The 14,486-nt window shown below is 44.8% G+C and overlaps 1 protein-coding gene and 1 long non-coding RNA gene across 2 annotated transcripts; one reads left to right on the top strand and one right to left on the bottom strand.

Annotated features, from left to right (window-relative positions):
• Positions 1 to 122: 122 nt before the first annotated feature.
• Acod1 (aconitate decarboxylase 1) lies at positions 123 to 9,684 on the bottom strand. The gene is made up of 5 exons (NM_008392.1): positions 9,617 to 9,684; positions 7,260 to 7,421; positions 6,998 to 7,087; positions 5,171 to 5,376; positions 123 to 2,184 (listed from the first exon to the last, which is right to left on the bottom strand). Exons 1-5 carry the CDS (start codon positions 9,626 to 9,628, stop codon positions 1,188 to 1,190), a joined length of 1,467 nt encoding a protein of 488 aa, NP_032418.1. The 5' UTR covers positions 9,629 to 9,684; the 3' UTR covers positions 123 to 1,187.
• Positions 7,956 to 14,221, top strand: Gm41235 (predicted gene, 41235). Its single transcript, NR_168885.1, has 4 exons — positions 7,956 to 8,063; positions 8,610 to 8,732; positions 10,439 to 10,470; positions 11,143 to 14,221. It is a non-coding gene; the product is annotated as a predicted gene, 41235 (long non-coding RNA).
• Positions 14,222 to 14,486: the final 265 nt, after the last annotated feature.

The raw sequence follows: 14,486 nt of genomic DNA, 5'->3' as shown, positions 1-14,486 counted from the left end.
AGACAAAACTATATTTTAAAAGCTCATATTGGGCTAGGTGCTGGAGGTGGGCATTGGGGCTTACGGCAAACAGATGTGAAGGAGTTTTTAGGGGTAATGGTAGTATTTCAAAACTCAATTATGGCAATGTGAGCACAAATTTACTATATGTCGTTGGATGGTATACTTCAGGTGGGTGATTAATAAAACATCAATAAAACTGCTAAGCATTTTAAAAACGAAGCATGTTCTAACAATCTTGATTCTAGCTAGCAGGAGCATTTCTTGTTTGGCTTTTGTTTTTGTTTGTTGGCACTGTGGATATACTCAAGATTCTTTCTGTTTATATGGTGATTTCCAAACATCATATTTTCTTTGTTTACCACTCCCTCTTTTTTTCCTTTCTTCCATTGGATTATCATTTTTCTAACTATATTTTCTACTCCTATGAACTGAGAACTGATATATTCTTGCTGGAGTTGTCAAATGGCTACCCACACTATTTCCCTGAGGATGCTCGCCAGGCAACATCTGGGACTTAGAACCCGTTCTTTTCTTGAGAACACTAGGGATTCAGAAGACATTCAGCGTGGTTGCTAATGTGACACGTTTACAACTTTCCCCTTTTCATGTTTATTGTGTCTTCAACTTGTCAAATATTCTCAAAATGCTTTTTTTTTTTGAGCTAACAGGCTATCTAATATAGAGAATGAAACCTTGGGTCTTATGCCACACTGCTTCACCACCCCAAGTCAAACTGTCTGATCTGCAGTAGAGAAGCTGAGCAGAAGGATTCTTGGCTACACACTTAAGGCTCTGTGTGGAAAGAAAAAAAAAAGAGGGGTTGGTTGGGCACCCTGTCTGGATAAGTCATGGGCAGACCAAGCTTGCTCCATCTGCAGCCAGCCAGCACGTTCCACTTCCTCTACATCTGTGAAGTTCCCAGAGTTAATAAATAATTCCTCAGAAAACATTACAAGCAGACAACAGGTGACTTAGACTGTACCCCTATGAAATACACATCAGATCCTGTGTTGTTTGTTTCTTTGATATCTTGAAGGTAGTAGGACTGGTTTTTATCAAATTATAGACAAGCCTCTTTCCATATACGCTTGTCTCTGTTTCTGGACTCTCTACTTTGCTGAGCTCATTGCTGGGAAGGTGGAGCAGGAAACCAAAACAATGTATTTCTTCCAGTGCAACGTCGTTTAGATATTGGTAAACCTGGGCAACGTTGTGTGATCGAATGAGGACATGCTGGATAGTTTTGAAGCTTCATCTTGGACAGAGGGTCCTTTCAGAAGTCTGGTTAGCACAGAGCAGTCTTCTAGGTCTTCTAGCTTTTCTACTACCGTTATAAGGCTTTCCACCGTGTCCCTGCATAGCATCTTTGAGGCATTGGCTCGGAACTTGTTGCGCAGATCTTCCTGGCTCAGTGGTTTCCTCCAGTGACCATAGAAGGTGTCAGAGCGCTCGGTGAAAGTGGTCCCGTCCTTTAGAGTGATGCTTATTTCACAGTATAGCGTGTCGAAGCTTGGCGGGTTGTCAGGAGGATGCTCCAGCTTCACCTTCTTGAGCAACTCTCTCACCTGAGGCCTATTGACCTGCTGGCTGTGGAAGGATGGGACAGTGATGCTACCGTCGAGCAGCGAGGCACAGGCCACATACTGGAAAGAATGACGGGCTTCATGCTCTGAGTCCGGGAAGGGCCTGTTTACGTACTGGACGTCAGGGATCCTGAGCACGATTCTCTCGATGTGGTCAGCAGGGAACAGGGCTCTTTCTGGTGTCACAAGGTGCTTTCTCACGGCTGCAGCTGCATCTGCCACCCAGTGGGTAGCCAGATGTGCCGGGAAGCTCTTAAAGGCCACATCCTGCTGGTCCAACAGCCAGATGTGAGAATCCAGGCTTGGAAGGTCTTCGGGGGAGTAGTTGGCATAGAAGGCACCGAACCCTGACCCCAGGTCCAAGATCTGTTTGTTTCCTTGGAGGCCCAGCATTGCCAGAAACGTGGCTTCCATCCCATGCTTGGCTGCATTGCCAATATGAAGGGGCTTAGTCTGAGTGGCAGCGTTCGCTATGGGTGCCCCTGCGTGGGAAACAGCAATAGCCAATGCCTCGCGGCACTTTGTCAAGCTGAGCCCCAGAAACTTGGACGCAGCAGCAGCACTTCCCAGAGTCCCCACCACAGAGGGAGGGTGGAATCTGGAAGACAAAAGCAAGAAATTCAACAGAGGGGGTGGGTGGGTTAAAAATGGGGTACGGATAGATGATGGGATATTACTCAGCTGTAAAGAAAAAAAATCATTAAATTTGCAGGTGATGCGTGGAAGTGGAGAAAACTATATTGAGTGGGGATATCCATGCCCAGAAGGACAAACACCACATTTTATCTCTTATTTTTTTTTAATTTTTAAGAATTATTTATTTATTTATATTTGGTTTTTCGAGACAGGGTTTCTCTGTGGAGCCCTGGCTGTCCTGGAACTCACTCTGTAGACCAGGCTGGTCTCAAACTCAGAAATCCGCCTGCCTCTGCCTCCCCAGTGCTGGGATTAAAGGCGTGCACCACCACGCCTGGCACATTTTATCTCTTATATGTGGATCCTAACTTTGAATCTCTTGGTTAGTATGCCTAACTTTGGGTATATGTGGACGCCAGGATACTAGGAACAGGCCACTGGGTATGGTAACCTTAGGGAAGAGAGGATAGTAAAATAGAGGTAAAATGAAAGTAGAGAAGGAGCTAGTGGGGCTGGAAAGTTTCAAATATGGGGGTCCCAGGGAATGGGGAAATAAGATGCTAGTCGAAGAGGTAATCAAAAAGATGGGCGCATGGAAAAGCTGTACAGAAACCACCAGCCTCCCAACCTGAGGAGAACAGCCAATTAAAGGGGCCAGTGGAGCCCAAGGGATACCCATGTTCAAGTGGGGAAATGTAGACTGGGGCTGCTTTAGCTAAAACTAAGGTCACAGGAGGAAACCTTATGAGCGTCCATTACTTTGTAAGCTAATTAGAAGGTATAATATTTTATAAATAAAGGGAGATGTAAAAGTACTCTGTACGGTCAAACAACCCTTCTTCCAGGAAACTTGAGTTGTTAGGTGAACATCAGGCAAGGGATACCTCCCTATGAGCGGTTGGTCAGGGAGGCCACGAAGGGACCCAAAGACAATTCACGATATCGCTAATGCTCTTAGTTACCCGCCATAACCACATTGTAAGACCCTATAGCCAAAGACATCACTCACTTTGGACGCAAGACACAGAAACATCAACCTCACACTGGCCAGGAAATTTCCCCTACCCCGCTCTGCCAGGTAGCTATTCCCACGCTGCACTGCCAGGTAGCTATTCCCACCCCGCTCTGCCAGGTAGCTATTCCCACCCCGTTCTGCCAGGTAGCGATTCCCACCCCGCTCTGCCAGGTAGCTATTCCCACCCCGCTCTGCCAGGTAGCGATTCCCACCCTGCTCTGCCAGGTAGCGATTCCCACCCCGCTCTGCCAGGTAGCGATTCCCACCCCGCTCTGCCAGGTAGCTATTCCCACCCCGCTCTGCCAGGTAGCTATTCCCACCCCGCTCTGCCAGGTAGCGATTCCCACCCCGCTCTGCCAGGTAGCTATTCCCACCCCGCTCTGCCAGGTAGCTATTCCCACCCCGCTCTGCCAGGTAGCGATTCCCACCCTGCTCTGCCAGGTAGCGATTCCCACCCCGCTCTGCCAGGTAGCTATTCCCACCCCGCTCTGCCAGGTAGCTATTCCCACTCCGCTCTGCCAGGTAGCTATTCCCAGAAGCTTCTGCATGCATTGCTGGTGGACAGAGACATCGTTGGTTTTATCCAGCACTGGACATTGCGTGCTACAACACTAAGTGACCTGCTGGCAAGGTTTGCCCATTGGTGCAATGACGGCATGAAAATCCTGGGAGTAACCAATTGCTCCCACAGGAAAAGATTTTATATCTGGAACTGTAAACCTGGTCAAAGCCCATGACTGGGGAGATCATAGGTTCGGGGAAGGTCGGTGGGTTGGAATCTACTGTCGTTTTTGCTAAATGTTCACACCATAAAAATGCACTCTAAGTATTTGTGCTTATATGTATAAATTTGTGCTGCTATCAGAGAAACTTCTTTTCAAAGGAGGCAGTGGCTAATGCGGAGAATCGCAACGGGTCAACGTGATGGTTATAAATAGCTCTGAGTGCTCAGCTATTGATGGGTGACCCATCTTCACCAACTTCCCACTGTTCAAGACTTGGAGAACTTAGAAGAAGATGGGGGGAAAGAATATAATAAGAGCTGGCAGATGGGAGGAAAGCCTGTAGACATGACATGTCTGACACACACAGCAGCTCACAGTAGCTGAGCTAGTCTCACAAGACCAAGCAGGAGGAGGGGGCAATGAGACCCTGTCCCTACTGGAGACTCATTGCAGTGGTCAGTAGTAAGGAAGATGGAATCTCTCTCCTTCAGGATGCACTTGTTGGTAGGTTGCTCATGTCCTAGTGGATGATCACACACCCATGTGCATATGGGTAGCACAAATTAGACTCAGGGTTACTAATATAAATAAATAAATAAATAAATAAATAAATAAATAAGATATTCAGCTGAGAGGAAGATGAAGTGGGAGAATTGAACAAAGGGTGTGATCAATACACAATGATTACGTGGTGAAAGTTTTAGAGAATAAACGTTCAATTTAAAAAAATTATGGGGGCTGGAGAGATGGTCCAACACTTAAGAGCATGCACTACTCTTGCAGAGGACCTGAATTTGGTTCCAAGGCTTGCAACTTTTGACTCACAACTGCCTGTAACTCCAGCTTGAGGGGGATGCAGTGATAGAATCCTCCTGCACACAAGTGAAAGACGTCTCCTTGGAGTGACCGACCTGCAAGCTACCTCACGGTCTTTAAAGCTAGATTGGCTTTACAATCCCAAGAGAAGGTCTCAGGATCGTTTCCAAATCACACCTTCCTATAGAGATGTGGGGCTTGTTATGTGGCTGAAAAATGGTGCATCTTTCAGCTGTAAGGGTAACAGTTTCAGAGCCAGCCTCTAAGCCAGACAGCTCTACACAGACAGCTACTGACAGGCAGGGGGCAGTGTGGCCCACAGCTCTACACAGACAGCTACTGACAGGCAGGGGGCAGTGTCGCTTTCCTTGATGGGCACAGGCTCTCTGTACCTCTTTGGTATGTCTTTGGCTTCCTTGGAGAAGTGCATTAATCGTCCCTGTACTTCAATACCAACGTTGAACGCCAGCAGCAGGTCGAGGCCAGAAAACTTGGGAGTCTGAGGCAGGGCTTCCGATAGAGCTGTGAGGACAGGTAGGACAGCCCCAGAAGGGTGGGTGGCAGGGTGCCATGTGTCATCAAAATCCATGGAGTGAACCTGTATGAATAGATACAAACAAACCCCCTCAGAAATATCCTTAAATGTGCTGGCTTTTGGACTGGCTTTTAATTTAGCAACGATTCTGACAATTTGGAGGAACCCCATGACCTGAAATTATACCCTAAAAATTGGCTGTGACTATTTTTAAAATTATTTTATTTAAATATTTTAAATATTTAATTATTTTAATTAATTTTATTTAAAAAATTCATAGAATATATTTTGCTCATAGTTCCCCTCCCCACCCACTTTCAGATCCTCCCCTGTCCAGTTCCCTCCCCCCTCTCTCCCCCCTCCCTCCCTCCCTCCCTCCAGCAAACAAACTGACAAAGAAACACAAAAACCAAACAAACTAGAATTTAAAAAGAAAGAAAGAAAAACAAGATATACAAACTGATATTGTTTGCAAAGGAAAAGCCACACTTAAGGGTAAGCCCCACGACCAGCATTAACTGGCTGTGGTTCTTAACCTCATGGTGGGACAACAGTTGTCCCTGCTCTCTGTCAAAGGACAGCAGGACCTTGGAGAGTAGCTAGTGATTTTCTGGAGGATTTCCTGGAGACCAGAGCTCCTGGGAAGATCTCTCTCTCACACAAGGCTGCCTTTCCTTCTTCCTTAACCTTTGAAACAGGACATACTAAAATTTTAATATCATTTATTGTATTTTGGGCCCTATTTTTTGGGTATCAGTCATGAAGTAATTTACAAGTTTTATCAAAGCCCCAAAAACAGCAAAGAGCTCTCAGACTTACATTAACTATTAAGCTGTATTTATAAATGGTTTTGTCCTTTTTCATCTAAGCCATTTATTTTTTCCATATGTGAAACAGTTAGGAATAATCAGAAAGTTATTCAAACATAGATTCTTATGCCTATCTGATGTGGCTGGTTGTGTTTCGTATTGCCTGATGAATATGCTGTGGCTTTATTTCCGTTAGTTTGAGATGGTGTCCCCACAAACAACTTAATATAACTCTTGAATCCCAATATTCTTCTCTTTCTCTCTCCCTCCCTCCCTCCCTCTCTCCTCCTCTCTCTTTCTCTTACACACACATACACATTCTCACACACACATACATACACACACTCACATACACTCACACACCGCACACACACACACACACACATGCACACACACACACACAAACACACACACACACACACACACACTGTCTTGTAGACATTCCCTGATACACAAGAAACAACATGAAAATTATCTATTGGATGAAAACTTCTAATTCCATACTCTTCATTGAGAAAATGGAAATAGCATGTGGCCACTCTTTCTTTCTGAAACAATACCTGGTAATTGATACTGTACAGATACTGGGAGCCACAACAGGGATCAAGAAGGCATTATGTTTGCATATGAAGTTATATACACATCATACTTATGTCTATTCAAGGTCCAGAATTACAATACTTTATGAGTAATTTTAATCTAGAGCCTCCATTTCTTCTCCTTTATAATTGATGGGGAAAGTACCAGTTTATTGTAGATTCAGGAAAATGAGGAGGAAGGGCAGGCCACCTCAGATTTCTGAACCTTAGTGATCTCGTTCCTGCCTCTGGAGTTATAATGATTTAATTAAAGAGAAGACCAACAAACTTTCTTACAGCAACACCATTAACAAAAGCAGCATATGTCGGTGGGAGCCTGAAGTCTGGTCGACCCCAAACAGTGCTGGAGGTGTTGGAACTGTAGATCTGCAACAGAAGAACACCAGTTAATTAATACAGCAATAGACTGAGCTGGCATTCCCAGAGTTACTCTTCATCCTGGAGGCACTGTGTCGGGCCTCACAGGACCCCTGGGAGGGGGTGTGCATGCATGTTTGTTTATTTGTTTTATCTTGAAAGCAAACTTTGCACTTCTTACTTTACTATATTGGGTGACTTTATGGAACACTTCTGTGCCTGTCCCCAGGAAGCCAACGCCCAGAGAATCCAGGATCATCCTCTTGCTCCTCCGAATGATACCATCTGTCAGGTGGTTCACTTTCAAGCCGTGAATCATACCAGCAAAGCTCTCTGTGACAGACTTCAAAGAGAAGAAGGTTAGAACCTCCTCGCACCCCCTTTGTATGCACTCGCTTCTTTTGAGACCTTCTGGTAAAGACTTTTCCTCCATGAGAAGAAACCTGCTTGATGTAATTAAGTTTCCTTTCTACAAAGCAATGCACACTAGGTACATACCTCGTTAGGCATGAGGAGTTGGAAATACACAATAATGAAGTTCTTTGCCCAGTCACACTGATAATGCAGGCTGCTTGGCAGATGATGTCAACAAAGCGTGATGGGAACACAGACAGAGGGGAAGATAGGACAACTGTCCATGAAGTGAGGACATCTGGACGGGAAGTGCGTTCAGATTACTGAGCACTGGCCTTCCTGAGTTGTGTCAGGTACGGTAATGAGTGTTTCAAGTAGATAGTGCATTGTAACTCACAGCGATGTGAAAATATGCAAGCTGGTAAGCACATGACAACAGAGGTGACGGGTAACAGTGAAGGGAAGGCTAGACCGAGGTGGGAGGAGGAAGGAAGGACATTGTGGTTTGTGGCCATCACTTGTAGAAGGTGATCAAACCAGACACAAGCCCTCACGGCAAGAGGATTAGCATCTCCTGCCACTAGCAGAGGACTTAGCGATTCCTTTAATTATCAAGCTCTTCAATCCACAGGTAATAATTTTGATTCTGTGTCCCTTCACAGGAAAATATGATTTAAAAATAGCCAACTGGAAGGGGCTTCCACCACATACCTGACTTGGAGTTCCTTAGTGAACTATTAAGTAATTTTCCTTTCCACATTTGATAATCACATTATTGCCTAACTTCCTCTCCATCTCTGACTGTAACATTGCCCATTTACAAATAATAGCTAGAAGACGTGTCAGATTGGAGAATCTGAAGGGTCTAAAGTCTCTCACGATGGACTTACTGCCAAAGTAGAGACAGAGACTAGAACCCTCATCTACAGGAAAATCTTCCACCTTCTACCCACCAGCCCTTTTTTCTCTTCTTTTCTTTTTCTTTCTGAGGCAGGGTCTTTCTGTGTGGCCCTGGCTAAACTGGACTCACTATGTAGCTCAGGCTGGCTTTGAACTTTGGACAATTCTCCTGTCTCAGCCATAGCCCTATCCTTAGAGTCTTCAGATTTATAGGTCATATAACGACTGTCATTTTCAAGAGAATGGAACATTTGTTACATTTGTAAAACTTTGACAGAAAAACCAAGAGAGCTTGCAGTAGGAGAAAGCGGGAGCCGAGCCAGCCTGGAGAGCAAACAGATATTGCTGTGGATGTTTCTGTTTAGGGCCGAGGAAGACAATGATGCTGTTTTTCCTACTGGTAAGTATTTTGACAAGCATTTTATATGCAGAAGAGGAGGGAAGGAGGGAAAAGAATGGACTCAATAATAATCAGCTGGCTTGATTTCCAAGTACCAGTTAAACATTTGATGAATAGCAGATGAGGAACAGCAGCATAGATCTCAAGGCATCGGGCTGGCACTGCTTATGTGATTTACGACAGACCACTGGGCTCCCCTGACCTGATAGTGCTGAACACGATCTGAGAGCCAAAGAACAAGCCGCCCTCCCTGACCATGGAGGGAGAGATCATAAGGGGGACAATAGCTCCACTCAGATTCCTGTGAGTCATCCTTCATCTACAAGTCAAATGTCTTGCTGGCGTGCTTGACTTTATAGGGGCACTTGTCTATCTTTTTAGTAAGCTCCTGTGACTAATGTATAGATTAAAGCGGAGTATGGAGTCATTCGTTTTATAATAAGTGTCAGGAGCCCTGGCAAGTTCCCTGTGCACTGTTCTCTAAACTGCCAAACCAGTAAATGAGGCCATCCAACTTAAAAAACCTGCCAGGGGACTACAGGGTACATGAGAGCAAATAGATAATTACAGATGTGCCCCTGTGCTCCCATCACAGATGTGCTCCTGTCCCACAGAGGACACACACAAAACCAAGAGGTGGAGGTTCAGTGAACTTACCAGGCCTAACTCTCTTGCTAGGAGGAAGCAATGGGATCATGGGCATTGTCTGTCAAATACTGATGAAAGCCAACAGATAGCTAAATCAGGCAGCTCAGAGACCATAAGCAAAGCTAAGATGTCCTTTCTGCAGCAGAGCAGATAGCTAGCAAAAGACCAACTGATTGAGAAAGGAAGAATCAAGCCAGGAAGGCAGTTTAGGCAAGCGCCATCAAGTGCTACGATACCTTGAGCATCATGTTGCTCTGGAGGGTAACTGGCTCAGGAGTGGATGGCAGGAGTAGTTGCTGGCTGGGGGCCTTTAGTGGACGTGTGCCTTTATACACAGTCACTCCCTCCAGGTCTGTCCCTTTCACTTTTGTTTCAACCATGGAATTTCCACCATTTCAACACCTCCCCAATGACCTCACTTAAACTTCCTTTGTTGTGTTGTGTAGAGCTCCCTTATAGATGTAGGGCTGATGAGAGGAGGTGTTACAGCGGCCATAATCTGATGATTCCTCACAGACATAAGAAAAACTAAGTTATAATTACAGAGGGATGGCCTGTCCCAGCTAGGGGCCATAGGTGAGAAGAGTGCACACTCTCTTTACTGGGCATCCCACTCTTGAAGACTTATCACAAGGAAATAGCAAGACTATGACAGAGGAAGAAAAGCCCCCAGATCTGGAAAGGCAAGGAGTCACTCAGAGCAGCCTTCTCACAGACAGCCCATTGTCACCAACCAACCATGAAACAGCTTCTGGGAATGATGAAAAAAACAAAAAACAAAAACCCTGACTGGTTCTTATTGGACTTAGAGCCTGCTTACCAGAAGGAAATCCATGACTGGTACTGTGAACAAAGCCACCAATCACATCATAATTTCAGAGGCGATAACCCAGAGGTAACTAACGAAGTCACTAAATGTGCCATAACCTAAAGGTTATGAATCCTAGAGGAGAGCCTACCACTGCCAGTTCCCTAAACCTAGCTGCATTCTAAATACTTACTCACGCACAGATAAGTGTAGCTCTGCCCCTCATCAACGATGCTTCTTTTTATTGTAGATGGAGACGACTACTACAACTATCTATAACGAGTAAGTGAGCATGGGTGCCCAGACCTAACTGATATACCAACAATGAAACCCCTACACCTAAGGCTCAGAGACAGTTGAGAAAGTACGTGTACATATGTGTGCACACGTGTGTGTGTGTGTGTGTGTGTGTGTGTGTGTGTGTGATAACTAAAGAAGAGGCCATGAATTTGTGAGGAATGGTGGCCAGAGTTAAAAGAAGAGAAGGAGGAGGGGTGGAAATGTTGTAAATACATAAATAAATAAATTAAAATCTCAAAAAATTAATTAAAAATATCTAAATACACACCACACAGACACATGTACACACACACACACACACACACACACACACACACACACACACATGCCAAGTACACACATTTGGCTAATCAGAGACCACCTGGTTGAGTGTAATAGAGGAGAACTCTGGAAAATCATCCTTCACAGATTATTCCTTGGAGAAGAGAGAGAGAGAGAGAGAGAGAGAGAGAGAGAGAGAGAGAGAGAGAGAGAGAGAGAGAGAGAGAAAGAAGGAGGAGGAGGAAGAGGAGGAGGAGGAGGAGGAGGAGGAGGAGGAGGAGGAGGAGGAGGAGGACTTCAGAACCAGGCACCCAGGCAGGCAGGATTCTGACTCTCTGAAGTCTTCTGGTTCTGACCTGTGTCCTGGCCCTCACATGTTCCCCTTTTTTGCAGAAGAAGAGGCCTAAAGATGAAGTCCTGCTCTCAGCTGGATCCCTGTCTGACCAGGAGCTTGGCTCCCAGACTTTCTCCTGAGAAAGAAGAATGCCTTTAAGTTTTCAGAGAGGAGACAGACTAGTTAAGAGTCTTGCCACACTGGAGGCTTCTGTCCCGGGCAGAGAATGTGCTCAGAGCAGTCTACAGGCTCTTTCTGCAGCTGCAGGTTGGGGGACTCATCTTCCTTCAGTCCACAAAGCTTCATATTTTGAATTCAGAAGGTAATTCATTCATGCAACTACTTGGACTACCCAAGATTCATTGCTTCAGAGACTTGCAGAGATTTGCAACTCAAGCCTTCAAGACCTGCCAGAGACAGGAGGTATGCTAGGCTTGTTACCCCTGTCAATGATCACTCTGCAGAATTGTTCTGCCAGGGATTGCTATTGGCTAGCACTCCAAAGCCCCTAACAGCGTTCAAACTGTAATACTTACCAACAGTTTTTGTGTGTCCCCCTGAAGCCTGGTGAGATCACAGGGCTGTAACACTTGTAACTTATGGGCTAGGCACCCTGAGGCCTGTTGAGGACATGCAACTGTAACTCCCACAATCTTTCTTAATTTGTACCCTGAAGACTGCTGAGAGCATAGAGCTGCAGCCCTGACACTGAATCTTGGTTGGCATCCTGCCACTGGCAAGGATCTCAGAGGATGTGTTTGAGTCTTGACTGTCCTCTTTGAATTGTTTCAACGTGGCAAATATGGTTTTCTAAATTTCCCTTTGCTGTCTACTGACTTCATTATTGGAAGATGTGCAAGAACCTGATACCGGAGAATTAACTATCTCAACTGTTAACTGGCTGGGAATTCAACAAAAATTCAATGGTGGGAGCCTATGGGAAGTCAACAGGAATCACTGCAATCAATAGAACAGTTTTGGAATGCCGAGGGAGAGATGGACTTTGTCATGCTTCTGTTGTTCAGAGCATCCACGCTTTATGCTTCATTGTACCTCTTTGGAGCAAAATACCAGGACTCTGTAAGCAGTTTTAAAGTGAATGGCACAGCTGCCAGTTTCCGGTGTCAGATGTCAGTCTGATCAATTCCCCTGCTAGGAATATTGATCTTGTTTCTCTTGAGTTTCCTTTCATAGATATCTGCTACCCATCATGAAGGGCTATGGTAAGGTTCTGAAGGAACTGGAGTTTTCTGGTATGAGTGACACCAGGCTGTTACTAGGAGGAGTCCTGACCAAACAGGTGTTGGGCACAGACCCTTGCATTTTATTTTCTTCTGTCTTTCTTCCAAATGGCACATGGCCAAAATCTTTTGTCTTGTGGACCTCTTGGTTGCTGGATGTCACACCTGATGCTGAAGGCACTAGGGACATGGGGACATTACAAGCTGTGCACATACAAGGGGTTTCCCATTGAAAGCTGATGAGTCTGCTGGAAGAGAGATTTCCTGGTGAGCTTGGCACAGAGTTTTACAGCAGGTTTGGGCATCACACAATGATGATGTAAACTCATCCTGTTTTCTTGAGGGAGGTAAGAGGCCTTCCTCTCAGGGGTATCCAGGTTGGTCTCATTGTATTGTTCTGTGCAACCTGAGGCCATGGAGACAATGAAGGACAGCAGCTAGGAGGATACATGGTCTTGAATGCCTTCTTCAGGAATCAGAATAATTGATTATTCACCATGAAGATGGGTTAGTCTGGAACCCTAACAAGAGTGGGCAAGCTAAACATTCCCAAGGGGTTGTAATATTTCCCATTGCTCTTCTTCAGGTTCACTTTTCAAATATCTAAAGTGTTTTTGTGATTAACTTGGGTAAAATTTGTTGACTTGAATTTGTTATCTCTCTCAGTTGGTGATATTTTCCTGGAAACATGTTTCAGATGAGTGTAAAGGCTCTCCTGTGGGATTGTTGTATAGTAGTTAAGAGATGGTAGAGCCCATGTGTGCATTGGGGTGGGATCTCAGTGGTGTTTCCTCAGGGAGGCATCAACATTGGTCAATAGGCTTTTTGATAATTCTAGGAGAGGTTCTGTATGAGGGCATTCTTTCCTGGAAAGAAAGAACACAACGAGGAGTACAGGCCTCTATGTTCCCATTGTCAACTCCTCCAATAGATTAATAGGTTTCTCTTAATCTTCCCTTCTAACTAAGAAATGGGGCTCCCTCACATACAATAGGCTACCCCATGACAAAACATAATCTTTTAACTACTTGTGAAACTGAACATTAAGAAACCAGAGCTTTTTTTGCTGTTGTCCAGGCTTTGTTTAAATGTTGCATGGAAGTTCAAACTCAAAGACTGGTGACAGTGTCCTTTTGAGTATTTAACTACCAAAGTCTGGAGACCTAAGAGGGCAGAGGGATTAACATGGCAGTCAATTCTTGGTGCTTGCTCTTCAAGAACAACTAGGAACCAGGGACCAATGGCATCCTTTTGAAAGACTCCTATTCTGATACATTTCCTGTCCTTTTCATGAGAGAGGCCATGAAGAATCCCAAGACTGGACTCTAACCAATGCACATCCTGCAGAGAGGGAAGTCAATGAAGAAGGATGTTCTCTATGTTTCCGAAGAAAGTCGCTTCTGAAGAAAGTTGTATAGAGGACCATGACTCATCCCAGCAGATGGTGTACTTGGGAAAAGAACAATGAAGTCACTCCCGGGTCCTTGAAAACAACTCTTATTAGATTTTTTAAAAATTGGTTTTGGGCCTGGCGGTCGTGGCACACGCCTTTAATTCCAGCACTTGGGAGGCAGAGGCAGGTGGATTTCTGAGTTCAAGGCCAACCTGGTCTACAAAGTGAGTTCCAGGACAGCGAGGGCTATACAGAGAAACCCTGTCTCAAACAAAACAAAACAAAACAAAACAAAACGAAACAAAACAAAACAAATCAAAACAAAACAAAAATGGTTTTAGTAGGAAAATGTTAATTCTTGACCACTATTTTTTCTCTTAAACACTTGGCATGAAAGTATAGCTAAAGAACAAAACAATTGCAAAGGAATTTGGGCCTCTGACTTGAATGTGCATTTCTACTGTGGAAGGATCTTCTAACAGTAAAATAACAAACTGCATATTAATACCTTGTTATGAAATTTTTAACTGGGTGGTTTTTTACAGACAACTGGAAATAGAGCTTTGAGGCAAAGTTCTTTGGGTCTTATCAAATGACAGATGGGGGCTCTAATTAGACACACTCTTTTTCTCTCTACTCAGAGGAGGAACGCTGGTTTTAAAGATGTTCAGAGGAACAGGCTTGAGTCCAGGTCTTGGACTCTGGCTCTACTGGGGCTGTTCATGTGTTCATTGGTGTTTTAGGTATCTAGCTTAGGCTGAGGGGGGGG

Source organism: Mus musculus, chromosome 14 (genome assembly GCF_000001635.26).
Source record: "Mus musculus strain C57BL/6J chromosome 14, GRCm38.p6 C57BL/6J".
Taxonomy (NCBI): Eukaryota; Metazoa; Chordata; class Mammalia; order Rodentia; family Muridae; genus Mus; species Mus musculus.
Note: the sequence above shows the minus strand (reverse complement) of the source record. Positions and strands in the feature narration are given on the sequence as shown.